General features: G+C 36.5%; 1 protein-coding gene across 3 annotated transcripts in view; it reads left to right on the plus strand.

Moving 5' to 3' along the window:
• Positions 1–16,197, plus strand: part of LRRC28 (leucine rich repeat containing 28) — a 179,319-nt gene that overhangs the window by 143,390 nt on the left and 19,732 nt on the right. For all 3 annotated transcript variants that reach the window (XM_024732061.1, XM_024732063.1, XM_024732062.1), the window contains exons 8-9: positions 4,040–4,215; positions 5,945–6,104. In XM_024732061.1, the coding sequence (XP_024587829.1) occupies positions 4,040–4,215; positions 5,945–6,104 (336 nt within the window). The remainder of the gene's footprint in view (positions 1–4,039; positions 4,216–5,944; positions 6,105–16,197) is intronic.

The raw sequence follows: 16,197 nt of genomic DNA on the forward strand, positions 1-16,197 counted from the left end.
GGACTGGGGCACGAACCCGTGTCCCCTGCATCGGCAGGCGGACTCTCAACCACTGCGCCACCTGGGAAGCCCTGTCTTCTAGAATTTTTAAGAAATTAAGTTTACATTTAGGTCTATGATTCATTTTGAGTTAATTTTTGTGTATGGTATGAGGTATGGTTGAAGTTCCTTTTTTTACATATGGTTATACCAGTTGTTCAAGCACCATTTGTTTAAAATACTATCCTTTCTCTACTGTATTTCCTTTGTATGTTAGTTGAAAATTAGTTGTCCATGTATGTGTGGGTCTATTTCTAGATACTCTGCTCCATTCATCTGTCTGTTTTGACACAAATACCGCACTGTCTTGATTACCATAGTTTTACAGTTAGTCTTAAAATTAAAAAAAATTTTTTTTACTATTCTAGCTGCTTTGCATTTCTATATAAATTTTAGAATCCAAATTTCAATTTATATATATTTTTAAAAGCCTGTGATTTTAATTGCATTGAGTCTTTAGATCAATTGGAGGAGAATTAACATCTTAACAATATTAAGTCTCCCAGCCCATGATCACAATAAATGTCTAATTCCTTGTCTTAGACATCTTTTGTCTGATTTATCTCTAAGTATTTCATATTTTTCATAGTATCGTATATGGTATTTAAAGTTTTTAAAATTTCCACTTGATTGTTGCAACCATATAGAAATACAAATGATTTTGTATAACTGATCCTGTATCCTCCAAACTTGCCAAGCTCACTTACTAGTTCCAGTAGGGTTTTTTTTTAGATTATCATGGACTTTCTACATACACTTATGTCTTCTGGGAAGAAAGTCAGTTTTACTTTTTCCTTTCAAATATGGTCATGTTTTGTTTCTTTTTCTTTCATGACTGTACTGGTTAGAAGCTCCAGTACAATGTTAAATAGTAGAAGCAGTGAAAGCAGACATGTTTGTCTTGCTGAACTTATGGGGAAAACAGTCTTTCAACATTAAGTATATATTGACTGTTGTTTTTTCATACATATGCTTTATCAGATTAGTAAATTCCCTTCTATTCCTAGTTTGCTGAGAGTTTTTTAAATTACGGACAGGTGTCGAATTTTGTTAGACCCTTTTTCCGCATCTATTGAAATGATTATATGGTTTTTCTTTTTTAGGTTTTAACATAGTGAATTACATTGATTTTTTTAAGGTTAATATAATCTTGATTAATAAGATAAACTTCATTTGGTCATATGACTTTATACATTGTTAAGTTCAATTTGCTAAAATTTTGTTTAGACTTTTTCCACCTATGTTCATGAATGATACTGGTTGTTTCTCTTTTCTTGTGTGTTCATCTGGTTTTGGTATCAGGACAATGCTGGCTTCATAGAATGAGTTGGGAAGTATTCCAACCTTTTAACTACAAATTCAACTTCATTAATAAATGTTGGGTTGTTCAACTTCTCTGTATCTTGAGTGAGCTTTGCTAATTTTTGTCCTTCAAGGACTTTTTATTAGCATAAAGTTGCTTCTTATATTTTTATTATCTGTAGAAATCGGACAATACCTCCTTTCTCATTTCTGATATTGGTAATTTGTGTCTTCTCTCTGATTAGACTAGTTAGAGGTTTATCGTTTTTATTGATCTTCTCAAAGTTCCAGCTTTTGTTTTCACTGATTTCTCTCTATTCCTTTCTTCTATGTCATTGATTTTCTTTATGCTCTTTATTATTTCTTTTATTTACTTAGGGCTTAATTTGTTCTCTTATTTCTGGTTTCTTTAGGTGAGAGCTATGTATGCAACATGTCCTTCTATGCAGTAATTATAATTATTGTTATAATGACCTTTTCTGCCAGTTTTAACATCTGTCTTGGTTGTTTTCAGTTGCATTTTTTTTTCCTCATCATAGGTCATATATTGAAAAGCCTGGTAATTTTTGGTTGGATGCCAGACAGTGTGAATTTTATGATGCTGAGTGCTGGATATTTTTGTATTCATGTAACTATTCTTGATATATGTTCTGGGATACATTTAACTGGAAACAGTTTAATCTTTTCAGATATGGCTCTTAAGGATTTGTTAGGTGGGAATGGAATGGTGTTCAGTCTAGCACTAACTATTCACCACTACTGAGATAAGACCTTTTTGTGTACTCTACACAATGCCCCTTGAATTATGAGGTTCAAATTTGACTGATAAGAGCAGACACTATTTCCAACCCTCTGTGACTGCTGGGCACTGTTACCTTTAATCTTTTCAGCTCGTCCTTTTTCCAGCCTCAGGTAGTTTCCTCATATGTGCTGATCAGTACTCATCTCAATACTCAAGCGGAACCTTTGCAAATCTCCAGAGTTCTCTCTCTGTACATCTCTCTCCCCTAAGGTTCTCTGTCCTGTGAACTCTTGCTGCTTTGGACCCCTGAACTCTTAGTTCCTTGTCCTCAGTTTAAGGTACCTACCAGGCTGTGACTGAGTTCCCCTTCCCTGAGTTAACTTTTCTCTTCAATCAAGTCTCTGCTGAAATGTCACCTCCTCAGAAAGACTTTCTTTAATTATATTATCTAAAGTAGTACAGCTCTCACTCCCCTCTTCACTCTATTTTAGCATGTGTTTATCTTTTAATTGCCCATCTCTCCTCACTATAATAAGCTTCATTCTGATCTTAAGTATGTCCCTAACAGAATTTTATGCTCATATATATTAAATAATATATACAACAAAGTTCATAATAGCCCCAAACTGGAAACAGCCCATATGTTTACCAGTACTACACAGCAATGAAAATGAATAAGCTATAGTACGTGCTGTAGCGTGGATGCATCCCAGAAAGAATGTGTTGACAAAAGGAGCCAGATACAGGATTCTTCATGCTATTGAAGAAGGCAAAACCAAACTATAATGTTAGAATTTGGAAAAATGGTTCCTTTTGGGATAGAGGTTTTGCTTAGTAGGAGAGCCAGCGTGGCCTTCTGAGGTTCTTTTTTCTTGAGCTGAGTGGAGAAATTGAGTAAAATTAATTGAGTTCTAGGTCAGATACTGTCTTCTCTGTAGACCCTTCCCTAATTCCTTAGAAAAAGTCAGTTCCTCCACCTTCTCTGACCCAATATTAGAATAATTATATTGTAATTATTACATTTTTCAAGGGAAGGAGGTCATCTTTTGTTTTTTTAATTTAAGTATTTTGACTGGCGTATAGTAGGTGCCCTGGAAACATTTTCTGATGAAAGGAATGAGCAAATGCAGGAACTTGTAATGAACAAATAAGCTGAGGGCTTCTGCCTTCCAGTCCTGTGCCTTCTTCATTGCCTGTTTCTAGTTGAGGGTAGGGAGATTATCTCACGTTGTATCTGGAGAGCCGAGGCTTGTTGGCACCTATTTGTCGTTAGAGAAGAAAAGTGTTGAGACTTTTAGGTAAGCTGGTGGTCTCAGACAGGAGGTAGAATGAGATTGGACTCCTGAGTTTTGGTAACCCTGTAGCTAAAGGAACAAGGATGCCTCTGCCTTCTGGTTATGAGTGGCTGTAAGGAATAGGATGTGACTTGGCTTATTCAATAGGCTTTGCCAAAAATATTTTCTTCACAGGTTTATGGAAGGACCCAATAAAGTTATCTGCTATCGTTACAGATCTGTTTGCTTTGTAGGGTTTTGTTCCCCCAACACAAAAATTTTGTTAAACCATGGTACTATAACTAAACAGAGTACTCTTTGTTCCTTTTAATTTTGAAAATTTCAATAAACATAAACTTGGAAAGGGTAAGAAAATGAGGATGAATAGAGCTTACAAAGCAAATTGTATAGACCCTATGAAGGAAATTTCTTCTAATTTTGTCCTTACTGGAAGTGCTTGGACCTCAGTGAAGATTTAGCTGAGTTCCAAATGATGCATCTAAATTTCTATGCCAGGTTTTATTAAGGAACCCAGAATAGCATCTGTTCAATTTGAAAAGAATTCTGCTAATTCATCAGTGTCTTAAAATTTTAAATGTATATTTTGATTAACATATTTTTATTGGCACATATAGTCATTTCCTTTTGGCTAATACTACTGTGAATGTGTGTCTTTCTGTAGCTGTGGTGCTCCCATTCAAGTTTCCGAGGTGAAGCTGCTTTCCTTTTCATCAGGGCAACTAACAGTTTTCCTCCCTGCTGAGGTGAAGGCCATAGGGACAGAGAAGGATCACGTCCTGCCTCTGCAAGAGCTGGCCATGAGGAGTCTGCATCACACCTACCACAGTTTTCTAAAAGGTACCCGGGACTTTTTTCTTTTCTTTTCTTTCCTTTCCTTTTCTTTCTTTTTCTTTTCTTTTCCTTTCCTTTCCTCTTTTCTTTTCTTTCTTTTCTTTTCTTTTTTCTTTTCTTTTCCTGCCTCTTATTCAGTGAGCTTAGGAATTGTGTTTTATGCTGTTTTAGTGTTCATTTTTCAAAATTGTGGTAAAATGTACATAACATAAAATTTACCATTTAACCATCTCTAAGTGTTCAGTTCAGTGGCATTAAGTACATTTGCGTAGTTGTGTAATGGAACACTTTTTATAAGAGAAAAGTTTTAATATTTTATTTTAATATTAATATTTTATATTTTAATATTAAAATATTTTATCAACACTGAGCCCTTCAGCACCCCCTATAGACACAGAGAAGCATTCACTAAATATGGTCTTCAGTCACAAAGAACAGAGGTTAAAAGTTAAACTATGCAGTTTAAATGAGAGAAATTGGTGTTTGGGAGCACATATTTGGTGGAAGTGAGAAGGCTGGCAGAGGTACTTTCTTCCGTATCGAAAAATGTGTAAAGATCTTATCCTTAAAGCAAAGTTGGGTACTTCTTCCAACAGAGCAAGTTTTTGCCTTGTAACCTCCTTACACCTGAGAAATATATATACCTAAAGGGAAATTAATTTCAGGAGCCTTTGGCAGTATTACCACAGGATTTGGCGGTGCATAGATGTCATAGGTGACATGGAGTGGACCTGTGATGCTTTAAGAAAGCACTAGGCAACATTAATAAGAAAATAATTTCAAGTGCTTTTAAAATTACTAAATGTTTTGTCTTTGCTTTAAAAAAAAAAAAGATGCATACAGAAACCTCTAACATTAAACTTCCAGGAATGTCTAATACAAATTAAGTTGTTTTAAAAAACTAAACAGAAAACTGAAATTATTCACCTATGAGCAAATTACATTTTTCAAAATGGTTATTGATAAGTCTGGACAGATGATAAGATAATTTGTATTTCCTTCCTCAAGATGATTCAGTGATTTTTAGGTGTCACCTCATCATGACCGTTTCTCTCTCTAGATGTTTTACTCTCAATAGCAACCCAGTGTACATTTGTGCTCAGGATTGCCTGGGCCATTGGGATGTTTTGCTTTAAACGTTTCTTTTGTGTAGCTCAGACTAAACTGAGGAGGAAACACCCTATTTTTATTAGTGACAGCTCATGGGAGTGAGACAAGGAAAAGCTTGGTCTCATTATTTTTCATTTTCTTTGATTTCTTTGTTTCCCCTTTTCATTCTTTGCAGTAAATATAATTTAGCTTGAAAGATTCTAAATGCCCAATAGATTTAGGAAGAATTTAATGAAAGTCTGTTTCAGTCCCAGTCTTTATTTTATTCTCTGACTCTTATAGAAGTTTACAGACCCTCCCTCCCTCGGTAAACGTAATGCCTTTTCAGTCTTTGTTCTTAAAGAATATTTGGTCTTATTCTTTCCTGGCCTCTATCTCAGGACAGCTCAGGTTGCTCTTAAAAGAGTAGATTAAGGTTTTCTCTTAGTATCAAAAATGTAAAAAAGCATCTTTCATTTCCAAATAATGTTACATTTTTATTCAATGCCTATCGGATAACAGAATTTTCAACATGCAGTACTTTTCACTAACTGAACTTATTTGCTAACAATAAGAAATATTTTAAGAAGCCAAGTTTAAGGAAATCTCATTTTTTATTTGTGCATGATTTTCTCTTGTGTTCCAGATCTGGACTTTCTGTCTCCAGTCTCGTTACCCAGAAGTCTTCTGGAGCTGCTGCACTGCCCCTTGGGGCACTGTCACCGGTGTAGTGAGCCCATGTTTACGATTGTTTACCCCAAGCTATTTCCCTTGAGAGAGACGCCAATGGCAGGACTGCACCAGGGGTAATCATTCCTAAGTGGACACCAGGGCTTACACCTGGGGGAGGGGTGGGAACGTGGGGAAGGGTGGAGGACACACATAAAAGTGTTGGTAAGTCAGCAGCTTTAAAGGGGCATAGAATGCTTGCTGCCATACAGCTAAATGAAACAAATGCACATTTTCAGTATCACAAGAAAACTGGATTTCTCTTTATTACATTTTTGGTCTTATACAGAACAGTTTTATTGTACATGTTATTTAGAGTAGCTCATTCTTTGTAGGAGTGTTTTCCTGCTGTTTCCCTATTCACAATAGTCTTTAGGCAATAAGGAATGTAAGAACAAAATATTTGTTATATAATGGGTCCAGCTCAGCTCTTCTGTTTAATTCGCATTGCTAACTGAAAGTGTGTGGCTGAGCATTGTGTGTGTGTGTGTTTCTGTTTTGAATTTCTAACCCTTCCAAATAGCATTCTCTTACCACTGTCTGTTTCTTGGCACAGTGCCTTGAATTTGCTAAGAATGTTAACTAAGTAAAACCCCCCATTCTGGTAGTTTATTAAAAGAATATCAGACAATTAAAAATAGGACATGAAATGAAAAAATCCCCCATTAGCACAGTCTCAGCTTATGGATTTTCTAAATTTAGGATCTTCTAAGTTCACATTTTTCAAAGATGAAAAAAAAATACTATAATACCTCACTTATCCATCAAATGTGGTATTTTGGGTTAGTACATTTTTCAGGATAACTTGTTACCCCTGTTCAGTCCTAGAAGCGTTTCCTTTATAATCATTTTTGTAGAATGAGAGCAAGCGTGGGCAGGGTGCTGAACCTCTCAGAGCCTCAAAATGGGGAAAGAACAGCCTGCTGGGCAGGGCCATCTAAGGATTAGCAGATGATGAAGGCAAACACTTGGCATATAATGGGTGCTCGGCAAATGGTAGTTACCTTTTCCATCTCTCTACCCACTCCTTCCCAAAACTGCATTTGTCTTTTTCTTACCCTGAATAATCCTATTTTGCTATACTTTCAGTTCCTGTTTCAACTTTCTGTATTTTTAATGTTTCCTGCTTTACTGTGCCTGCCTACAGAAGCCCTCCTCCAAACCTTGCTAATCTGCTACTTCTGATCAGAGGTGATCGGATCACCAAATTTAGTAAAATTCCATTTTAAATTAGAGTTGAAAGGACTGAGTCAGGATTTGAGTATGTTACTACATGAATAAAATTAACTAATAAAATAGGCACATCTATGAGGAGCAGTAGGGAATATCAGTCAAGTGCACAGGCCCTGATTCTGACTTTCCTCTGGGAGACCTTGGGCAAATTACTTAACATCTCTGAGCTTCATCTTTTCATCAATAAAATGAGCATAGTAATAATATCTATTTAATCAGGTCATTGTGAGGATTAAATGAGATCATTTATGTAAAGAGCCCAGGATGGTGTCTGGTATGTAATAAATATTAAGTGACTTAACTATGATCTCTTTTTGTAGCTCAGAGACTTTTAAAAATTTATTTTATAGATGTGTCTTTAGCAAATGATCTTCATATTAGTAAGATATCATCATAGGAAAATCTTCCATTAAACTACAGTAAAATCCTCCTGCATTGTTGTTGCACAATTTCCTATAGAAGATATTTTCTTATTAAAAATATGAAAATGAAAACAATTCAGTATGGTAAGGATGCTCTGTTAGTAGCTGATAAAATTCTAAATGCCTGTTTGAAAAGATAAACTTTCTTTCTATCATGGTAATTAATTTGTGCAAATAAAGTAGATCCCTTAAATGAAGTTATTTTTGTGTTATCTTTATATGAAATTTGGGAAACTTGTTCAATAAGTATTTGTATATTTACTGCTACTTATTTCTCTGCTTAAACCTAGAAATTCAGTGTGAATATCTTATATTGCTTTAGAACATAAAATATAATAGTGTTAGTTTAATATAATGAGTGTATCAAATACATAGGACTTAGGCAATGCCCTTTTGTTAAGAAAAGCCAGAAGTGCCCATGTTGATAGCAAAAAATGAAATACCAAGATACAAACATGGCTTTCTGTGGTGAGTTAATGCTAAGACCTGAAACTGAGAATTTGTGTCTTTCATTTGGTCCACCAGACTTTGCTCCTTCCCACGTTGCTATGGAGATTGTGTTAAAAGCTTTGACTTCAGTTTCTACCATAGTTTTTAAAGTACTTTCTTTTGTAATTGAAAACCAAATACTTGAATCTCAATAGCTTATTGCTAAAAATAAAATCAATATTTTTAGTATCATAAACTCTAAAAGGTCTTGATAATATTATTTTTAAGTTTTCTAATATATTCTGTTCAGTGTTCATTGCTTCTTATAAAATAATACATTGTATCAGCCAATATCTAAATTAATGTGGACATCTGGCATTATTTTAAAAGAACATACTGAATATTCTTCTAAAATACCAAGTCCCATACGAGTGTTAGTTCCAACTTAAATTTAATACAGTCAATTAAAAAGAAATTACAGTATTTTGCATAAATAGTAAATACCCAAATCTTCAAATATTTATAGAAGAGAATAATGGCTAGTATGTTCATAACTTTTGATCATGACAGGCATAGCAAATTTTCATTCCCCCAGATTACTGTTCACTTTTTAAAATGGAGAATGTCAACTCATAGGATTATTTATTAGTATAACATGTGTCTGGCTTTTCCCACACATGTATGCATCTCATAAGTTTTGTATTTCCCAAGGTTTTTCAAGGGTATTTTATGAGTTTCCTAGGGATACCTCAACGAAATACCACAAAACTGGGTGACTTACAGAGCTTCTATAGATATTGTCTCAGAGCTCTGAAGGCTAGAAGTCTGAAATCAAGATGTGGCAGGATTGGTTCCTTCTGAGGGCTGTGATGGAAGGATCTAATCCTTGCAGATGGCCATCATCTCCCTTCTTCTCTTCACATCATCTTACCTCTATGTGTGTCTATCTCAGTGTCCAAATTTCCCTTGTTTATAAGAACACCAGTGACATTTCACTAGGGCCCTCCCTAATGACCTCATCTAACTAATTACACTGGCAATGACCCTGTTTCCAAATAAGGTTACTGTATTACTCTGCTAGGGCCACCATAACAAAATACCATAGGCTGGGTGACTTAAACAACAGAAATTTAATTTCTCACAGTTCTGGAAGCTGGAAGTCTGAAATCAGGGTACATGTGGTTAGGTTGTGCTGAGGGCTGTCTTCCTGATTTGAAGATAGCTGCTTTCTTGCTGCCTCGAGTGGCAGAGAACATGAGCACACATGTTCACAAGCTCTCCAGTGTCTCTTCTTATAAGGGCACTAATCCTGTCATGCGGGCCCCACCCTCATGAACTCATCTAAACCTAATATCTCCAAAAGGCCCCATCTCCAAATACCATCACATTGGAGATTAGGACTTAAAATATGAATTGGTGGCAGGATGGGGGGACACAATTCAGTCCATAACAGTCACATTCTGGGGTTCTGGGGATTATGACTATAACATGAATTTGGGGGAGATACAGTTCAACCCATAACAGTCTGTCCTCCAAAAATCCATGTCCTTCTCAGATGCAAAATAAATTCACTCCATCCTAACACCCCCCAAATCCTAACCCATTCCAGCATCAACTCTTAAGTTCAGAATCTCATCTTAAGTATCTAAATCAGGTATGGATAAAACTCAGGTATAACTCGCCTTGGGACAAAACTCCTCTCCATCTGTAAACCTGTAAAACCAGACTGGTTATCTGCTTTCACTATATATTGGTGGGACAGGCATAAGATAGATATTCCCTTTACAGAAAGGAGAACAAGAGATTCCAAAACTTAAAAGGGCAAATTCCATTAGATTTTAATGCTTGAGAATAATCCTCTGGCTAGATGCTCTGTCCTTTAGGCCCACTGGCGTGGTGGCCCCACCTCCTCAGCCCTAAGTGGGGCCCTGCTGTCTAAAACCAAGGAAGTTGTCCCATCCTCTGGAATTGAGGAGGTGGCCCCATCCCCGGGGTTATTCTTCCCTTTACTTGATAGCTTGTTTCCTGCCTGTAGAATCCCAGAAGGCTGACAGCATGTCTTCACCCTGTCCCATCTCTGTCCTCTTTGATCCAAGCTGTCAGCCTTTCTGCTGAAATGGTTGACTGGATCCACAAGTCACATGCCTAATCTCTTTAGAAAAGGTTGTCCAGCCACATCCTTGGTGTTCTCTCCAGAACGTGCTTTCTCATTTTATACAATGTAGATAGCCTGAGAATTTTCCATATCCTCAAGTTCTGGTTCCTTTTTGCTGAACAATTCCCTCAATTTATCTTCCTCCTCTCACATTTTACTGTAAGCAGCAAAGAGAAACCAGGCCATGCCTTCAATGCTTTGCTTAGAAACATCCTCAGCTAAATATAGGCATACCCATCTTTTTGTGCTTCATTTTATTTCACTTCACAGATATTGCACTTTTTACAAATTGAAGGTTTGTGGTAACCCTGTGTCAAGAAAATCTATTGGTACCATTTCTCTAACAGCATTTGCTCACTTCCTGTCTCTGTGTCACCTTTTGGTAATTCTCACAATACGTCAAACTTTTCATTATTATTATGCTTGTTATGGGGATCTGTGATCAGTAATCTTTGATGTTACTACTACAGTTCACTGAAGGCTCAGATGATGGTTAGCATGTTTAGCAATAAATTATTTTTAAATTAAGGTATATACATTTTTTTAGACATAATGCTATTGCATACTTAATAGACTGCAATATAGTGTAAGTATAACTTTTATATGTACTGGGAAACCAAAAAATTTGTGTGACTTGCTTTATTGCTGTATTTGCTTTATTGCGGCAGTTTGGAGTTGAGCCTGCAATATCTCTGAGGTCTGCCTGTATCCAAGTTCATCACCTAGCAGTTCTATTTTCCATCCAACAGAACACAATTCAGTCAAGTCCTCTGTGCTTTATAACAAAGATCATCTTTCTCTCATTTTCCAATAACACATCGCTCATTTTTGTCTGAGACCTCACCAGAAACACCTTTAACACTTGTATTTCCAGCAACATTCTGTTCATGACAATATGTGCATTCTCTAAGACAATAGAAGCTTTTTCTATAGCTTTCCTCTTTCCTTTGTAAGCCCTCACCAGCTCTCCTTTAACATCTATATTTCTACCAGTAGTCTCAAGGCAGAGCTCTTCTAGCCTCTGCTACTTAATTTCAAAGCCACATCTAGATTTTTAAATATTTGTTACAGCAGCATCTCTTACCAGTAGCTGAATTTGTATTAGTTAGCAGTCTGCAGAGAAACAAGACATATATCTATATCTGTATTTGTAAATAATAAATATAGACAGAGATTGATTTTAAGGAATTGGCTCACATGACTGGGGAGCTGGCAAGTCCAAAACCACAGGGCAGGCTGACAGGCTGGAAATTCAGAAAAGAGTTGATATTGCAGTTTTAAGTCTGAATTTCTCAGGGCAACAGGCTAGAAACTCAGGGTTTTTAAGTTGCTGTCTTAAGGAAAAGTCCTTCTACTTCTTTGCTCTAAAGGCCTCCAACTGATTGAGTGAGGCCCACCTTATGGAACGTAATCTGCTTTACTCAAAGTCTACTGATTTAAATGTCAGTCACATCTAAAAAATACCTTCACAGCAACATCTAGACTGATATTTGACCAAACGACTGGGTACCATGGTCTAGCCAGATTGACACATAAAATTAACCATCACAGACATTCAAAAGGTCTCACTTAAATCACCAGGATGTTTTGAAACAGAAATTGCCAATGGCCCAGAATCGCAGTGTTCCTTCCCATATCGCTTGGGTTAAGTTTGGGCCATAGCAGATATTAACAGTGTACACTCAGGTGTTGGTGTGGTGACATCTCTGCTTTTGTACAATGAGGCCCTGGGCTGGAATGAAAGAACTTATAGGCCTTAGGATTCAGGAGACCCAGCTGGAAGTTGAGCTGTGTTACTTAGTACTGTAAGATAGGTACCATTATTAGATTGAACTGTGTGAATCATATGCCTTCCATGTGGTTCAACCTAATATAACCCCCATGTTACAGGAGTAGGAGGGTGTGGAACTGAGGGACAGGAAGATCAGAAACTGGGCCAAGCCCTCATAACAGAGCTGGAATTTGATCCATAGCAAGTCTGGCTCCAAATCCATGTTTTAGACACTATGCTGTAATTAGCTACTGAGTGAATCACTACATATGAAGAAATTTTGAAATGGTACTATAAATATAAAATGAAAATAAGCTCTAATCTGAACAAGATACTTTTGAAATATGTATGTGTGTACACATATACATATATGTGTGTGTGCTCTAAAGAAATCCAGCAGGATGTAGATCTAACTCTAAACTGTGGTTACCTTGGAAGGGAGGAATGTAGGGTTATGGAGTAGTCAGGTGGGGACTTTAATTTTCAATTCTATATAATACAGAATCATTTGAATATTTTCAATAAGGATGTATTTTTATAAATACACAAAATAACAATTAAAAAATAGGATGTATCTAAAGGAACTTTAAAAAATCCTTTGCTTAAAGCTTTATATAGGTTAAAAAAGACAAGGAAAGGTTCTTGGAGCAATTTTTTTTTAAGTTTAGGTAAAAATGTTTTTAAACAGGTTACACAGTGATATCCAATTTTTGTCAGCTATGGGTATATATATATATATATGTATATATATAGTGTTGGCCAACAAAGTTCGTTTGGGTTTTTCCGTAACATCTTATGGAAAAAACCTGAGCAAACTTTTTGGCCAACCCAAAAGTTTAAATTGTTAAATACGTAGAAGACGTCTTGAAGGCTCGCTGAAGGAACAGTGGTTTTCGTTGAGTAGTGTTGAATTTTTACAACAAACTGGTGTCACTTTAAAAATTAAAAATAATGTTTAATTATTAAAACATTAGTAGACCAGTGGTTTCTTTTCTACTTATTTATTTGGGGGGAGACAAAATAAATCTGTTCAAGTCATATGTTACCATCAAAGCAAAATTAGGAAATAGAATTCTGCAAAAGGAAATTGTATCAAATGGAAGTACTGCCACTGGAAATGACAACTGTTAATATTTTAGCTTAAAGTAGAATATCTCTTAGTTGACTTCCTAACTGAGGATCCAGATTCTTCATGCTTCCTATTCCTTTTTTTTTTTTTAATTGGGGTAAGAACATTTAACTTGAGATCTACCTTCTTAACAAATTTTTAAGTGCACAGTATAGTATTAACTGTAGGCACTATATTGTACAGCAGCTCTCTAGAACTTACTCATTTTGCATAACTGAAACTATACCCATTGAACACAACTCCCATTTCTCCCTCCCTGCAGTCCCTGGTAACTCACCATGCTACTCTCTGCTTCTGAGTTTGACTATTTTAGATATCTCATGTAAGTGTAATCATGTAGTATTTGTCCTGTGACTGTCTTATTTCCCCTACCATAATGTCTTCCAGGTTCATCCCGTTTTTGTTTTGTTTTGTTTTGTTTTGTTTCTTGTGGTACGCAGGCCTCTCACTGTTGTGGCCTCTCCCGTTGCAGAGCACAGGCTCCGGACGCACAGGCTCAGCGGCCATGGCTCACGGGCCTAGCCGCTCTGTGGCATGTGGGATCTTTCCAGACGGGCACGAACCCGTGTCTCCTGCATCGGCAGGCGGACTCTCAACCACTGCGCCACCAGGGAAGCCCCCATCCCGTTTTTAAGGCTGAATAATATTCCATTGTATGTGCATACCACATTTTTTAAATCTATTCATCAGTCAGTAAACATTTAGCTTGTTGCCATATTTTGGATATTGTGAATAATGGTCCAGTGAACATGGGAGTGCAGATATTTCTTTGGGACCCTGATTTCAATTCTTTTGGATATATACTCAGAACTGGGACTGCTGGATATGATCATTCTAGTTTTAATTTTTTGAGGAATTATTTTGCATAGTGGCTGCACCATTTTACATTCCCACCAACATATGTAAGGATTCCAATTTCTCTACACCCTTGCCAACACTTATTTTTTTGTTTGTCTGTTTTTTTAGAGCAGCCATCCTAACAGGTGTGAGGTGATATCTCATTGTGGTTTTGATTTGCATTTCCCTGATGATTAGTGATGTTGAGAACCTTTTCATATACCTTTTGGCCATCTGTATGTCTTCTTTGGAGAAATGTCTACTTAAATCCTTTACCCAGTTTTAAATCAGATTTTTTTTTTTGCTACTGAATGATAGGAGTTTCTTATATATTTTAGATATTAACCCATGATCAAATACAGGGTTTGCAAATATTGTCTTCCATTCTGTTAGTTATGTTTTGCTTTTATTGATGCTTAGAAGCTTAGTTTGATGTAGTCCCACATGCCTATTTTTGTTTTGTGGCTTGTGGTTTTGGTGCCATAGCCAAGAAATCATTGCCAAGACTAATGTCAAGTAGCTTGTGCACTATGTTTTCTTCTAGGGGTTTTAAAGTTTCAGGTCTTCTGTTTACGTTTTTAATTCATTTAGAGTTGATTTTTTTGTGTATGGTGTAGGATAAGGGTCCACTTTCATTCTTTTGCATATGGATATCCAGTTTTCCCACACTATTTGTTGAAGAGATTGTCCTTTTCCCGTTGTATATGCTTGGCTTCCTTGTGGAAGATCAGTTGGCTGCATATGTGTGGGTTTATTTCTAGCCTGTCTATTCTGTTCCAGTGGTCTATGTATCTGTCTTTATGCCAGTACCATACTGTTTTGATTACTGTAGCTTTGTGGTATATTTTGAAATCAGGAAACATGATGCCTTCAGCTTTGTACTTTTTTCTCAAGATTTGTTGGACTATTCAGGATCTTTTGTGGGACCATATGAATTTTAGGATTTTTTTTTTCTATTTCCATTTTTAAAAAGCCATTGGAGTTATTTCCAAATAGCTCAGAATAATGCATCCACTCATTTACTGATTTATCCACTCAGTTAGCAGACATGCATTGAGCATCTACTGTGAGCAGGGCACTGTGGTAGTGATGACAGCATGGCTTCAGTCGGCTGCTTTGAAGCTCAGATTTACAGAGCTTGGTTCTTTCAGGAATTCTCCATGGTCTTTTAAGCCAGAGTAATTACATGAGAGGAGCAGATGTCTGGGTAACTGTTGTGCCTTGCAATAGAGACCCATTTGTTACACGGCGTGCAGAACTGTCTCTGTCTTATTACTTCCCTTTGTCTGTTACAACAGCTTAATATTCCTTCCTCCCACTCACTAGTAGTTTATTTTAAAATAATATCTTCTATCTAATACTTATATGGTTAAATCACTTATCACTTATGAAATGTTTCACATTTCCTTACCCTTGCTTTTTGTGGGTATTACTTTCATTTACTTTTTTTTTAACATCTTTATTGGAGTATAATTGCTTTACAGTGTTGTGTTAGTTTCTGCTGTATAACAAAGTGAATCATCTATATGCATAAGTATATCCCCATATCTCCTCCCTCTTGTGTCTCCCTCCCACTCTCCTTTTCCCACCCCACTAGGTGGTCGCAAAGCACTGAGCTGATCTTCTTGTGCATGCAGCTGCTTCCCACTAGTTATTTTACATTTGGTAGTGTATATATGTCAATGCGACTCTCTTACTTCATCCCAGTTTACCCTTCCCCCTCCCTGTGTCCTCAAGTCCATTCTTTTTTTTTTTTTTTTTTTGTGATGGGAAGACTCTCAACCACTGCACCACCAGGGAAGCCCAAGTCCATTCTTTATGTCTGTGTCTTTATTCCTGTCTTGCCCCTAGGTTCATTAGAACCATTTGGGTTTTTTTTAGATTCCATATATGTGTGTTAGCATACGGTATTTGTTTTTCTCTTTCTGACTTACTTCACTATGTATGACAGTCTCTAAGTCCATCCACCTCACTACAAATCACTCAATTTCGTTTCTTTTTATGGCTAAGTAATATTCCATTGTATATATGTGACACATCTTCTTTATCCATTCATCTGTCGATAGACACTTAAATTGCTTCCATGTCCTGGCTATTGTAAATAGTGCTGCAGTGAATATTGTGGTACATGACTCTTTTTGAATTATGGTTTTCTCAGGGTATATGCCCAGTAGTGGGATTGCTGGGTCATATG

Source organism: Neophocaena asiaeorientalis, unplaced genomic scaffold, assembly GCF_003031525.2.
Source record: "Neophocaena asiaeorientalis asiaeorientalis breed wild unplaced genomic scaffold, Neophocaena_asiaeorientalis_V1.1 scaffold362, whole genome shotgun sequence".
NCBI lineage: Eukaryota > Metazoa > Chordata > Mammalia > Artiodactyla > Phocoenidae > Neophocaena > Neophocaena asiaeorientalis.